The sequence below is a fragment of the Macaca fascicularis genome, chromosome 19, assembly GCF_037993035.2.
Source record: "Macaca fascicularis isolate 582-1 chromosome 19, T2T-MFA8v1.1".
NCBI classification, from domain to species: Eukaryota; Metazoa; Chordata; class Mammalia; order Primates; family Cercopithecidae; genus Macaca; species Macaca fascicularis.
In genome coordinates, this window is record NC_088393.1 from 48,183,936 (window position 1) to 48,199,178 (window position 15,243).

General features: G+C 45.1%; 1 protein-coding gene across 1 annotated transcript; it reads right to left on the reverse strand.

Annotated features, from left to right (window-relative positions):
• Window positions 1-1,545: 1,545 nt before the first annotated feature.
• Window positions 1,546-15,006, reverse strand: CYP2G2 (cytochrome P450 family 2 subfamily G member 2). The gene is made up of 9 exons (XM_065535508.2): window positions 14,427-15,006; window positions 13,359-13,521; window positions 11,062-11,211; window positions 9,206-9,366; window positions 8,455-8,631; window positions 6,701-6,842; window positions 3,783-3,970; window positions 3,531-3,672; window positions 1,546-2,142 (listed from the first exon to the last, which is right to left on the reverse strand). The coding sequence occupies exons 1-9, from the start codon at window positions 14,604-14,606 to the stop codon at window positions 1,961-1,963; spliced, it is 1,485 nt and encodes a 494-aa protein (XP_065391580.1). The 5' UTR covers window positions 14,607-15,006; the 3' UTR covers window positions 1,546-1,960.
• Window positions 15,007-15,243: the final 237 nt, after the last annotated feature.

Genomic DNA, 15,243 nt, shown 5'->3' on the forward strand with positions numbered 1-15,243 from the left:
CGGGCTGGAGTGCAATGGCGCAATCTCAGCTCACCGCAACCTCTGCCTCTCAGGTTCAACCGGTTCTCCTGCCTCAGCCTCCTGAGTAGCTGGGATTACAGGCGCCCGCCACCAAGCCCAGCTAACTTTTGTATTTTTCGTAGAGATGGGGTTGTCACCATGTTGGTCAGGTTGATCTCAAACTCCTGACTTCAGGTGACGCACCTACCTTGACCTCCCAAAGTATGAGGATTACAGGCGTGAACCATCGCGCCTGGTCGCTGCCATTTTTTTTTGTTTCTTTGTTTTGTTTTGTTTCTGTTTTTGTTTTTAGATGGTGTCTCCTTCTGTTGCCCAGGCTGGAGTGCAGTGGCAGGATCTCAACTCGCTGCAAGCTCTGCCTCCCGGGTTCACACCATTCTCCTGCCTCAGCCTCCTGAATAGTTGGGACTATAGGCGCCCGCCACCACGCCCAGCTAATTTTTTGTATTTTTAGTAGAGACGAAGTTTCACCGTGTTAGCCAGGATGGTCTCCATCTCCTGACCTCGTGATCCGCCTGCCTCGGCCTCTGAAGTGTTGGGATTACAGGTGTGAGCCATCATGCCCAGCTGCTGCTGTTTTTAATCATTCTACCAGGAACACTCCCTTCCCAGATATCTTCATAGCTTGTTGCTCCATCACCTTGTGAAACCACCCCTAACCATCCATTTACAATTCCAATCACAGAATGTGTATCCCACTTATCAGCCTTGCTTTTCTAACGCGGTTTGTCTTTCGCATATTTATTTCCTGTGCGCTCTATTGTTCACCTTCCTTACTAGAATGTAAGCTCCTTGAAGGCAGGAGTTTTTGTCTGTTTTGCTTACTGATGGATTTCAAGTCCCTGAAGACTATGCCAGCACTGTTGGGTATTCAATAAATATTGACTGAATAAATGAAAAAGAGGGAACATTGTTGTCAGTTAATGGAGTTTGGAAAGGGAATAATAGAAGGTGGGAACAACCGAGCTATCGTCAAAAATGGAGTGGGGAGGCCAAGCATGGTGGCTCACGTCTGTAATCCCAGCACTTTGGGAGACCAAGGTGGGTGAATCACTTGAGGTCAGTATTTTGAGACCAGCCTGGGCGACATGGCGAAACCCCATCTCTACTAAAATTACAAAAATTAGCCAGGTGCAGTGGCACATGCCTATAATCTCAGCTACTTGGGAGGCCGAGGCACAAAAATTGCTTGAACCTGGGAGGCGGAAGTTACAGTGAGCCTAGATGGTGCCACTGCACTCCAGCCTGGGCCACAGAGTAAGACTACATCTCAAAACAAACAAATGGACTGGGGAGTATTTGGAATTGGGAGTTCAAGTAAGAGCAACCAGAAAGGAAGATTAGAAGAGATGACGGTGGAGAAAGGTAATGAGTCAATAAGATGGGTGAGGATGGGACATTTTACCCAGGGGAAGTCACTGGAGCGGAGCTGGCAGAAACTATAATAACAAGTCAAGAAAGACATTTCAAGCTGTTGACTGTACCCTACATCGCTGTCACACATAATACACAATACACTTGCTACACTCAACAGACTTGAGGTCTTTGTTGACTTTCCGGGGGCTGGTGGGTAAAGACGAGAACCAAGCAGAAAGGATTTTAGACTACATTTTGGTCAAAATCACAGCACACACAAAAAGGGACAACATGAAGACACAGGGTCTACACTAAGAATTTGATGCAGCCAGAAACCTAAGCCACGGTGACCATGTGACCATGAAACCTGCAGGCAGAGGTGCAAATCTTGCACAGGGCGTTGCTCTTCTATGGGAGGGGAAGACACGCAGCTGTACATTCTCAGGTGACCCTGGCTGACTCTGTAATCATGGTGCCTCCTCTTAGGGATGCTGTGAGGATTAGTAAGATGAGGAAGAGGGGTGCTCCTGAACATGAGAGGAGAGCTGCGTTCCCCGCTTCCTCCTTGCCCCGCAGGTGGCGCTCAGCGGGCCACGAGGCAGAGTTCATAGGTCGGGGGGATGTTGCCAAAGCCTGAGAGCTTGGGGGTGATATCGATGTCCGCGGGCGGCACCAGCGAGCGTGGAGAGAAGTTCTGCAGGATGGAGGTGAAGTAGAGAAAGAGTTCCATGCGGGCCATGGCCTCGCCCAGGCAGACGCGCTTTCCTGCAGGCACAGGGGAGGACAGAAGGAAGGGTTGCACCTGCACAGGTCATGGGGTGTCGGGGGTGTCTGGACTGACCACCCCACTGAGCCTCAGCTGCCTCATCAGCACCTCAGGACTCATGACTGTGCCTGCTTTATAAAGGGGTGTTACACAGGCTTAGTGGGTGTCTATAGTTAGGCTCAGCTAGGACCTGCTACTTCTCTGATGGCTCTGATTCCATCCCATTCCAAGAGGGAATGGTTCTATAGGACCCATGAGTTTCAAGGTTGTGTTCATTTCAGTTCCTTAAGGGTTTGTCAAATGTCTATTACGTGCCAGACACTGGTGAGAAAAAAAGTGAAACTCACCATTAATAACACCTACTGTTTGTAAGCCGCTCTTCCAGTCGTTTGGAGGGATGAATCCCTGTTTCACAGACGGGGCCTGAAGTGACTCAACCAAGGCCCCACCATTTCTAAAAGGTGGAGTGGAGTCCAGGTTCCCAACCGCTGCCCTGACTCCAGGATCCAAACAACATACACTTTTGTTGTTGTATTTTGTTTGCTTGAGACCAGGTCTCACTCTGTCTCCCAGGCTGGAGTGCAGTGGCATGATCTCGGTTCACTGCAACCTCATCTCCCGGGTTCAAGTGATTTTTGTGCCTCAGTCTCCCGAGTAGCTGGGATTAGAGGCACATGCCACCACGCCTGGCTAATTTTTGTATTTTTAGTAGAGATGGGATTTCACCATGTTGGCCAGGCTGGTCTCGAACTCCTGGCCTCAAGTGATCCGCCTGCCTCGGCCTCCGAAAGTGCTGGGATTACAGGTGTGAGCCATTGTGCCCCACCAATATATACTTAAAATGTTGCTGCACATAGGTTTTATGCCATCAGTAGGCAAATGACTGTCTGTAGGGCAAATTTGCCCTGCTGCTTGTGTTCATACAGCCTGCAAACTAGGAATGCTTTTGGCATTTTAAAATGGTTGGGGAAAAAAGACTCTTTTGTGATATATGAAGATAAAACAAAATTCAAATTTCATTGTCTGTAAACAGTTTTTCAGGCTCACACACACACTCATTCATCTACATATGGTCTATGGCTGCTTTTGTAGATCAATGGCAAAGGTTCAGAGGCTATCTGCCTGGAAACATAGAAAATATATCTTATTTTCTTCTTAACAGCCAGTTGGTTTATGCCCTGTTTAGTGCTATTACCATCCTAACTTTTTTTTTTCTAACTATCAGGGTTAATTGTTCCAATATTTACTAATTCTGGGATTCTAAAACTTTATGGTTCTAAGATATAACCTTCAAATTCACATTGTGACTTGAACTTCAAATACAGATCAGTGGCTGGGGGGTGGATTTAGCACATGCCTGGGGGGAAGTCAGACCAGAGAAACCTACCAGAGGAAAAAGGCACAAAAGCTTCATTCTTCTTGAAGCGGCCCTGCTCATCCAGAAAGTGCTGGGGATAGAAGGCCTCTGGGTAGCGGAAGTATTTGGGGTCTTTGAGGACAGAGCCAAGCAGGGGAAATACGTCTGTGCCCTGGGGTGAAAATGGGGCAGTTAGGAGAAATCAGTGTTGGACTACAGGAGTAGGGAACCAGGGGGACAGAGGAGTGCAGTGGAAGGGAGGCAATGAGGGGGCTACCCCACCTTGGGCAGAAGGTAGCCTCGAAATTGAGTGTCCCGGATGACGTTGTGGGGGACACCCATGGGCACGATGTCTACCAGTCTCTGTATTTCATGGATGACGGCATCTGTGTAGGGCATCTTGACCCGGTCATCCACACTTGGGAGCCGGTGTGGTCCAATCACCTGGTTAATTTCTTCATGGATCCTAGCTGGAAGGGGCCAGAAAATATAGTGGAGAACAGAGGAAAAAAAAAAACAGGAGGTGTTTTTGTTAGGGAAGCCAGGGGAAATCATGTATTCCAAGCTCCAACAGGAAGAGATCTCAGATGCAAGCCATACATGTTTGGTCGCTTTTTTTTTTTTTTTTTAAGCAGCCTGTCACACTGGCTGGAGTGCAATGGCATGATCTTGGCTCACGACAACCTCCGCCTCCCCTTCAAGTGATTCTTCTGCCTCAGCCTCCAGCGTAACTGGGATTACAGGTGCCTGCCACCCGCCCAGTTAATTTTTGTATGTTTAATAGAGACGGGGTTTCACCATGTTGGTCAAGCAGGTCTTGAACTCCTGACCTCGTGATCCACCCACCTTGGCCTCCTGAAGTGGTGGGATTACAGGTGTGAGTCAGGCACCCGGCCTGTTTGGTCGCTTCTTTGACTTAACAACTGACACACTGGTGGTGCTCAATTACTTGTCAGACATCAGGAGACAGGCAGCTTGGCGTCTTGAACGCTGCCACGACATTTGGTCTTTATTTAAAAGCATCAGAAAGCCATGGTGCCAACTTGGCTCTCATATATGGGATTTTTACAAAATGGGAAAGAGGCATGCTAGGTGACTAGGACAGGATTGACACAAATGGCAAGTGGGTATGTCACTGATTAAGATCACCACTGATCGAGTTACTCCTCTTTGCGCTTTAGGGTTTAGGGATGAGTGACTTCACCTTTTTTTTTTTTTTTTTTTGGAGATGGAGTCTTCTCGCTCTGTTGGCCAGGCTGGAGTGTGGTAGCATGATGTCAGCTCACTACAAGCTCTGCCTCCTGGGTTCATGTCATTCTCCTGCCTCAGCCTCCAGAGTAGCTGGGACAACAGGCGCCCACCACCTCACCCGTCTAATTTTTTTTTATAGTTTTAACAGAGACGGGGTTTCACCATGTTAGCCAGGATGGTCTTGATCTCCTGACCTCGTGATCCACCCGCCTGAGCCTCCCAAAGTGCTGGGATTACAGGCGTGAGCCACTGCACCCGGCCTGTGTGACTTCACCTTCTGAACTTGTGTTTTGTCATCTTCAAAATGAGTGTGATGGTTGGACAAGGTCATAGAGTTGTAAACATTACATAAAGTCTGGTGTACAAGGAACTAGGACAGTGCTTGGCACATAGAAGCATCCAATAAATATTTGATTTGATTTGATTTTCTTTTCTTTTTTTTAGAAGGAGTCTCGCTGTGTCCCCAGGCTGGAGTGCAGTGGTGCAATCTTGGCTCACTGAGACTTCTGCCTCCCGGGATCAAATGACTCTTGTGCCTCAGCCCCCCAAGTAGCTGGGATTACAGGTGTGTGCTATCACACCTGGCTAATTTTTGCATTTTTAGTAGAGACAGGGTTTCACCATGTTGGCCAGGCTGGTCTTGAAGTCCTGGCTTCAAGCGATTTGCCCATCTCTGCCTCCCAAAGTGCTGGGATTACAAGCGTGAGCTACCGCACCTGGCCTGATTATTTAGACCGGTGAAAGACAACTCAGACAATGGAGGTAAGACTAGAAATGTTTGAGTGGAAGTGTGTTAGTGTCTCTTATCTGCACCAGGAGAAATCCTTTGGCTTGTTTTGAATTGCATTATTAAGGAGAGGGGCCAAAATTGGGAATTTTCCTTAAGCGAGTAGTGAGTTCCTCGTTACTAAAGTTACTCAAATGGACCAGATCATAAGTTATTGGAGACGGATTCTATTTAACTTTGGCAGGGCGGTTGGCTCAATAATGGCCATCAGAGATAACTACCTCCAAGTCTCTAAAACCTAATGCCTGGAAGGCTGTGTATATAAGGGTAACAAAAAGACAAGAGAGACTTTGAAAATGCCAGTAAATTAAGAATCTTGAGACGAAAAGATTAGCCTGGATTGCTGAGATTTGCCCTCAATAGAATATTGTGTGTCTGCATGAGAGAGAGGCAGGAGAATCTGAGTTAGAAAAAAAAAAAAGATGTCAGGCTGGGCGCAGTGGCTCACACCTGTAATCCCAGCATTTTGGGAGGCCAAGGCAGGTGGATTACCTGAGGTCAGGAGTTTCAGACCAGCCTGGCCAACATGGCAAAACCCTGTCTTTACTAAAAACACAAAATTAGCTGGGTGTGGTGGCACACACCTGTAATCCCAGCTATTCGGGAGGCTGAGACAGAAGAATCGCTTGAACCAAGGAGGCAGAGGTTGTGTGAGCTGAGATCACACCACTGCACCCCAGCCTGAGCAACAGAGGAAGACTGTCTCCAAAAAGAAAAGACAAAGAATAAAAGATGTGATGCCAGAAGCAAACAGAGGTTTGAAGAAGCTACGCTGCTGGCTTTGAAGATGGAGAATAGAGTCGTGAACCCAGGATTACAAGGAGTACAGCTTTAACACCCAGAAAAGGCAGAGAATCAGATGGTCCGTTGGTGTCAGCCAGTGAAAGCCTATTTGAACTTCTGAAATTCAGAACAGAAGGATAATGCATTTGTGTTGTTTTAGACGACTAAGTTCCTGGTAATTTGTTACAACAGCCATAGGCCACAGACACCAAGTAGAAGATTAAGTTAAATGACCCCCACAGTCGGGGATGTCGTGTTTCACGCCCTGAAGTTGTAAAGGGTGAAGAGTCTGAGGCCGTGGGATTCTAGATTTTCAAGATGATGTCTTCTTTATGTTGGGAGGGGGACGTACCAGATAAGCAGCTCAGGGCGGACTCACCTTCCACTTCGGGATGCTTCATTAACAGCAAGAATCCGTAGCGCAGTGTAGAGCTCACCGTCTCCGTGCCAGCAAAGAAGAGGTTCAGAGTGGTGAGGACCAAGTTCTTGAGGTTGAATTCTGTACGAGGATTATTTTTATCCTGAGAGTGAGGGGATAGTGAATGGAGTCACTCTCTTCTGTCTTTATTGTCTTTTTTTTTTTTTTTTTTTTTAAACAGAGTCTCGCTTAGTCGCCCAGGCTGGAGTGCAATGGCGGGATCTCGGCTCACTGCAAGCTCCACCTCCCGGGTTCACGCCATTCTCCTGCCTCAGCCTCCCGAGTAGCTGGGACTACAGGCGCCCGCCGCCTCGCCCGGCTAGTTTTTTGCATTTTTAGTAGAGACGGGGTTTCACCGTGTTAGCCAGGATGGTCTCGATCTCCTGACCTCGTGATCCGCCCGCCTCGGCCTCCCAAAGTGCTGGGATTACAGGCGTGAGCCACCGCGCCCGGCCTTTTTTTTTTTTTTTTTTTTTTTTTTTTTGACAGTCTCGCTTTGTCGCCCAGACTGCAGTGCAGTGGCATGATACCATCTCACTGCAACCTCCACCTCCCGGGTTCAAGCGATTCTCCTGCCTCAGCCTCCCCAGTAGCTAGGGTTACAGGCGCCCGCCACCATGCCTGGCTAATTTTTCTTTTTTTGAACATTTAGTAGAGATGGGGTTTCACCATGTTGGCCAGGCTGGTCTCAAACTTCTGACCTCAGTCGATACGCCCACCTCGGCCTCCCAAAGTGCTGGGATTACAGCGTGAGCCACTGCGCTTGGTCTATTGTCTTATTTTCTCATTGGCTTTTTTGTCTATTGTATAGGGAAACAATAGGTGGGTAAACCAAGCATGTCTGGGAGAGAACACAGTCAGAACAAAGGTCCTGGGGCAGGAACGTGCCTGGTGTGTTAGAGAAACAGCAAGGCAGAAGCCGGGGTGGATGGGATGGAGTGAACAATAGGGAGGATGGGAGGAGAAGAAGAATGTAGGATGCCTTGTAAGATTTGAACATGTAGGGACAGTAGTGTATAGAATTTAAATTTCCAAGGGCAGAGATTCGATAATATAAAAATATAAATTTACAAATGTATAAAACTCTAAGAAATGGTGATACAGAAGTATTAACCTTCTACATTTCTATAGAGATATAGAAATAGAGATACATATCTATAGAAACAGAGATATAGCTCTATATAGAAATAGATGTATATCTCTAAACAAATTCAGAAGGTTAATACTTCTGTATCATCATTTCTTAGAGTTTTATACATTTGTAAATTTATATTTTTTATGTTATTGAACCTTTGCCCTTGGAAATTTAAATTCTATACCTATGTCCCTACATGTTCAAATCTTTTAATTTTAACTTAAATGTTAACTTAAACTTTAAACTTCAGAAAATTTCTAAGTTTTTGAGATTCTAAGACTCAAAACTACAGTTGTAACTCTCTGGCATGTATAAGGTGGAAGATTTTAAGTTTCCAAGTTCCTAAATTTTCCAAATTCCTAAAATTTCTAGATTCAAAGTCTGTTTTAAAGCTGTAACAGTTTGTACTTTTACAGTTTCTGTACTCATCTGTAGATAAAAGTAAACCCTGTGAAATAATGCTTGTTTTTTTATGTTTTGTTTTGTTTTGTTTTGCCCTCAATGTTTGCAGATTGGTGGAAAGTTGCAGGGACCAGTGGTTGAGAAAATGAGAGGGAGGGACCAGTGGAAGAAGAGATACCTGGTGCATCTTGATGAGAAAGCAGTCAATGAAGTCCCGAGGGTTTTGGGAGTCAAAGGATGCTTCATTGATCTTGACCCTGGAGGCAATGAAGTCCTTGAGCTGTTCTATCAAGTAGTAGACGCGATTGTGTCTTCCTGGCAAATACTGCATGATTCCAGAGTACATGTCATAGAGCTGTGGGAATAGGTAAGGGGACTTTGTCACTGATGGGTGCCAGGGGCCCTCATGGGCTGAGTCTGGAGTTGGACAGCTGGGCTCAAAGTCCAGTGCTGGGTCTAAGAATCAGGTGAGGCCCTTTTGCTTCACGGAACTTGGGTCCTATTGAGACAGTAGTTCCCCCTTCACCTTGGTTTTGCCTTCCACCATTTCAGTTATGTGTGCAGTCAACTGCAGTCTAAAAATATTACATATAAGATATTTTGAGAAAGAGTACATTCACATAACTGTTGTTAGAATATGTTGTTATAATTGTTCTATTTTATTACTTATGAATGCCAGTCTCTTACTGCACTCAATTTATACATTGAATTTTATCACAATATGTATATATCAGAAAAACTTAGTATCTATAGAATTGGGTACTATCCATGGTTTGAGGCATCCACGGGGGTCTTGAACATATCCCCCAGCAATGAGGGGGAACTACTGTACTAACCTCCCGGGGGTGTGGGGAGGATCAAGTGGGGTATAGGAAGGTGCTTAGTTAACTGGGGCTGGTGCGTGGACAGAGAGGTGGCTGGGTGGGCACCTGCGCCCAGGGAGTGCTCATCTCAATGAAACTCTCATTGATCAACCGCAGCAGATTCAGGAACTGCTTGTCCTCATAGTCGAAGCGACTTCCAAAGACAACAGAACTGATGACGTTCGAAACGGTGCGGCTCAGCAGGAAGGTGGGGTCGATGGGGGCACCTGGGCAGTGGAAATTGTTTATGTTGGAGGTAATCGTCATGAATATGGGGTGTGGAGTCACCGTGATGCATCTGAGTCCCAGGTCTACTACTTAATTACATGTGCGAGCCACTTCATTTTTGTGTTTTGGGTCTAGATTGTCCAATCTGCAAATTGTTTTGGGAACCATTTCATTGATTCATGAGGATTCAATATCATTATCCGTATAAAATAATTAGCACAATGCCTGGCATACAGTAAGCACTCAAGAAAAGCTAGTTGAGCTTAATCATTATTTTGTATTATTATTACTTAAATGTGTTGATGTTAGAGACTCACATATTTGGGGAAAAATGAGATAAGGGACACATTATAAAAGTTCCTGAATTCTGTCTAGCTCTACGATGATTCCATTTGGGCAATTAAAAAAATCCTTCCTGGTCCGGCGTGGTGGCTCATGCCTAGTAATCCCAGTACTTTGTGAGGCCGAGGCAGGCAGATCACAAGATCAGGAGTTGGAGACCAGCCTGGCCAACATGGCGAAACCCCGTCTCTACTAAAAATACAAAAATTAGCCAGATGTGGTGGCAGGCGCCTGTAATGCCAGCTACTCAGGAGGCTGAGGCAGGAGAATCACTTGAACCTGGGAGGTGGAGGTTGCAGTGAGCCGAGATCGTGCCATTGCACTCCAGCCTGGGTGACAAGAGCAAGACTCTGTCTCAAAACAAAACAAAACAAAACAAAATTCTTCCCTTGCCCTCACCTACAACTTCTGTAAAACAAGATCAGTAGATATGGGAAGAATTTCTCTAAAATAATGCACATATTCACAGATACACAATTTTATGAATAATGTCTGGGGTACATGGGCATTTGAAGTTTTTATATAGACCTGTTAATCACCCATGTAGACCAGGCAAGGCGCCTTGGATGCAGAGAAAATGTGTCTCTATTTCTACCTCTTATCTATTTTTCTGTCTTGTTTTTTTTTTTCCAGCCTCTGTGTCCTTTCTCTATAGATCCCAGTGTTTCTAGACCTTATTTTATGGTGGGACTGAACTCCTTTTAAAACATAATGAAATGAATATAGAGTTTCAAATTTGCAAGATAAAAAAGTTCAAAAGATTTTTTTCACAACATGAATATACTTAACACTAATTAACTGGACACTTAAAGAGGCGAATATGGTAACTTTTATGTTATGTATTTTTTACCACAATATGGATATACAAATGTAATGAAATTTGAGCCTGTCTTCAGGAAAAGTCACAAAGTCACATGTCGCCAAAATCTGCATAGGATATCAAGAGCTCACAGACCCCCTGAGATCCACTGATTAAAGTTTCTAGAGAAGTGGTCTCTAAGGGTCTTCCATGTTTACTGTTTTGTTGTTATTTTTTTAAGAGACAGAGTCTCACTGTGTCTCCCATACTGAAGTGCAGTGGCACGATCATAGCTCACTGCAGCCTTGAACTCCTGGACTCAAGCAACCTCCAGCGTCAGCCCCACAAGCGGCTGACACTACGGGCCTGTGCCACCATGCCCAGCTCATGTAAACTTTTAATATGGAAGCTGGCCAGAAATCCCAGTGGATTCTTAATATTTTCCCTCTTCTTCCATTCCAGAGCTTTCTCCCACCAAAGCTCATCTTCTCTTGACTGAGAGCTCCATAACCACCCAGTCACCTAGTGGCCCTCCCCCTTGTGGCCCCCATACCCTTGGTCTTCCGGAACTCCTCCAGTAGGTAGCTGGCCTCCTCCCGAATTCGCTCCTCAATGCTCCGCTTTCCCATCCCGAAGTCCAGAAGGATGGTCAGGGAGAAGCGTCGGAGAATCCTCCATCGTTCTCCATTGGCCAGAGCCACACCTGCCAAGATCTCAGTCTCAGGCTTCTGCCTCCCTCCCCTTGCTGTGTTCAACTCGGTGCTACACAGTGATGGGGACAGATTATGAAAGCTCTAGACTGTGCTGTCAAGGAAGCCATTCTCAACCTTCAAGGCTCAATCAAGAGAGTAAGGTTCCCTCTCTCCAGGATCCTCGGAAAGAAAAAAAAAAAAAAGTCCAGACTGAGGTGGAGGAAAAAGGAATCAGTGCAGGAGTGATAGGGGGAGACCAAACAGTGTTTCTTACAGGAAAGAGGGGTGGAACTGGATAAATAAAAAAAAAATAACTGAGTGAATGCATAGGAAGGTGGAGGGATGTATGGACAGAGTGCCATATAGAGTGCCCTGGAATGGGGATATTAATTCTTTTTTCTAAGTAATACTTGGATTTTCTGTATGTATACACATATGTGTACGCAGAAGCTCACACCTGTACATAGATATACCTACGAAAAAGGAGTTACCGTGTAGTAAGAAACATTTAGAAATTACTAAATGTGTGGACTGATGAGAGTCTTATACCAATGCACTAGATCTAATGAAATTATTTTGCTTTATTGATGAATGGAAGGAAGAGTTTATGACTGGAATGATGGATGGATGGACGGATGGATGGATGGATGAATGGATGGAGGGATGGATGGATAGAAGACTTAATAGATGGGTGGATGGTTAATGGATGGATGGTTTGAGATAGATGGATAACGTTTGGAGAGTGGATAGAGAGATCGATAGACGTATAAAAGATGAAAGAATTAATGAATGGATGGAATGATGGATAGATGAATAAATAGTTAATTGACCGATGTATAAATAATAGAGTGAAAGATGTTTTTATAGAAAGAATAATGAATGGATTTTCTGATGAATATGGATCAATGGACAAAAGGAAGAAAAGGTAATAGAAAAAAAGAAAGAAAAGAAAGAAAGAGAGAGAGAAAGAAAGAAAGAAAAAGAAAGAAAGAAAGAAAGAAAGAAAGAAAGAAAGAAAGAAAGAAAGAAAGAAAGAAAGAAAGAAAGAAAGGAAAGAAAGACAGCATGTGGTGAGCCTGCTTGGAATCGAAGGATATGGGCAGTTAGAGATGGATGCTTGGGAGAAAGATATCTACCTAAGTGAAGGAGGCAGAGACCTATGGGTTAGGTATGTGGATGAGTATAGGAAGATGAGAAATAAGGTTGGCTATGAGAGCTTTAGTGGGTGCATAAAGAATATCACTAACCGCCAGGTTCAGTGGCTCATGCCTGTAGTCCCAGCACTTTGGGAGGCTTAGGTGGGTGGATCACCTGAGGTTGGGAGTTCGAGACCAGCCTGTCCAAAATAAAGTAACCCCATGTCTACTAAAAATACAAAATTAGCCCTGCATGGTGGCTCATGCCTGTAATCCCAGCTACTTGGGAGCCTGAAGCAGGAGAATCGCTTGAACCCAGGAGGCAGAGGTTGTGCTGAGCTGAGATCGTGCCATTGCACTCCAGCCTGGGTAACAAGAGTGAAACTCCATCTCAAAAAAAAAAAAGAATATCACTAATCCATTAAAAATAAGAGCAGAAATAACAAAGAAAACAGTTTAGAGTCAGATAGCATAGGCTCAAAATAAAGTGATCCTACCACTTACTGTGTGACATTATCTAATCTTTATCTTAGCTTTTTCTTTTCTTTCTTTTTTTTTTTTTTTTTTTTTTTTTAACAGAGTTTCACTCTTGTTGACCAAGATGGAGTAGAATGGCATGATCTTGGCTCACTATAACATCCGCCTCCCGGGTTCAAGCGATTCTCCTGCCTCGGCCTCCCCAGCAGCTGGGATTACAGGCATACAACACTACGCTCAGCTAATTTTTATTTTTAGTTTTTAGTAGAAACAGGTTTCACCATGTTAGCCAGGCTGGTCTCAAACTCCTGACCTCAGGTCATCCACCCGCCTCAGCCTCCCAAAGTGCTGGGATTACAGGCGTGAGCCACCATGCTGGCCTATCTTAGCTTTTCATTGACAACATTAGTATAATGTTAACAGCTCTCCTAAGGGAAGCAATGCAATAAGTCATGTAGAGTACTTACTTACCAAAGAACCTGGCATAGAGGGAGTGCATTGCAGTCATTTCTGGTTTTATTCTTTTTGTTGTCGTTGCTACCTACCATGACCTTGGAAGTTTCGCTCTATTGAAGCCAGTTCTCCACGGCCACTGAACTCATCCGCTTGGTCTACCAAGGCTTCCTTCACTGCTTCATGTCCACATAAAACCACCACTGGCCGGGGACCCATGTACACAGTGAACACAGGGCCGTATTTCTCCCTGAGCTTGGAGTGAAGGAAAACACAAGAGGAGGGACTGATTGGAGTACCAAGTATAGGCCAATCGAGGATTTTAGAGGATGGTGATTTCAGGGGGATATAAACATGGTACTAAGGAACCAAGGTAAATCTGGGCTTGGAAGGACTATTGGGAAACAGGCACGGAAGTCTTGACTTCTATCATCCTAGGCAAAAGCTCATCCCTCCCCACAAGACTTACTGTTCTCATCTATAAAATAATGGACCTGGATTCGATAAATTCCAAGATTCATACTTCTCTCTCTGAAATGTTAAATTTCTAGAATCTTAGACTTCATGATACCAAGTCTCAAAGCGCTAAGACAACCTGAGTCAAAGTGTCCTTGTGTTTAAAAATATAATGTACTGTGATTCCAAAGTCCTGAGATCATGAAAGTCTTATTTCAGTGCACTGAGAATGTGTGTTTCCAACATTTCAGGATTCTGGAATTTCAGAATTCTTTTTTTTTTTTTTTTTTTTTTTTTTTTTTTTTGAGACGGAGTCTCGCTCTGTCGCCCAGGCTGGAGTGCAGTGGCCAGATCTCAGCTCACTGCAAGCTCCGCCTCCCGGGTTCCCGCCATTCTCCTGCCTCAGCCTCCCGAGTAGCTGGGACCACAGGCGCTGCCACCTCGCCCGGCTAATTTTTTGTGTTTTTAGTAGAGACGGGGTTTCGCCGTGTTAGCCAGGATGGTCTCGATCTCCTGACCTTGTGATCCGCCCGTCTCGGCCTCCCAAAGTGCTGGGATTACAGGCTTGAGTGGAATTTCAGAATTCTAAGATTTGCAAAGTCTGTGCTTCTGAGAGTCTATCTTTAGAAGGCATAAGGTTCTATGTGAATCTGGCTACAGGATTAGTTGCTCTAAGCCCTGTTAGAGGAGACAGACACACTCACCTTCATGAAAGACTGAAACGTAGCGTCAGTTCGAACTTGCAGCAGGTTCCCCAGGAAAGGAATTGGTGTAGGACCTGGGGGCAGCTTTCCTGCCTTATTCATTCGTTTCCAGGCAATGAGGACAAGCAGGCAAGACAAGCAGAGTGCCAGAAAGATGGTGACAGCCCCTCCCAGCTCCATGGTGCCAGGTCAACAGGTTCTGTCCTGGGCACCAGATCCTGCCTAAATAGGTCCTGGGAGATCAGCTTATACCGAAATCTGAACACCCTGGGATTCAAGTTTTCCGGGTTTGAATGTCATTGGAGAAGAGATTGCTTTATTTGGGGGGTGGTTATATAACCTATAATCTCCCATCTGAATAAGGGTAAATTGAATTCACACAGGGAAATCCTCCGGGGCCATTCCCCTTTCTTCATATTTCCAGTCTGCCTGTTCTTCTCTCTCAGCTCAATAGAATTGACAGAATTTCTTGGTTGGGGGTAAGACGCAGATTATTCTCTTTTTAGGCTTTTGGTTTTAGGATCCAAACAATCTGGATACAAGTGGCAGCTCTGTCTTTTCTTCACTGGTCAAGTCACTTAACCTCTGGGACTTGTTTCACCATCTATCAAATAGGGAAACCATGTTATTTTATTTGTATTATTTTATTTTATTTTGTTTTATTTGAGACAGATTCTCACTCTGTCACCCAGGCTGGAGTGTAGCGGCGTGATCTCATTTCACTACAACTTCTGCCTCCCGTGTTCAGGTGATTCTTATGCCTCAGCCTCCCAAGTAGCTAGGACTACAGGCGTATACCACCATGCCCAGCTAATTT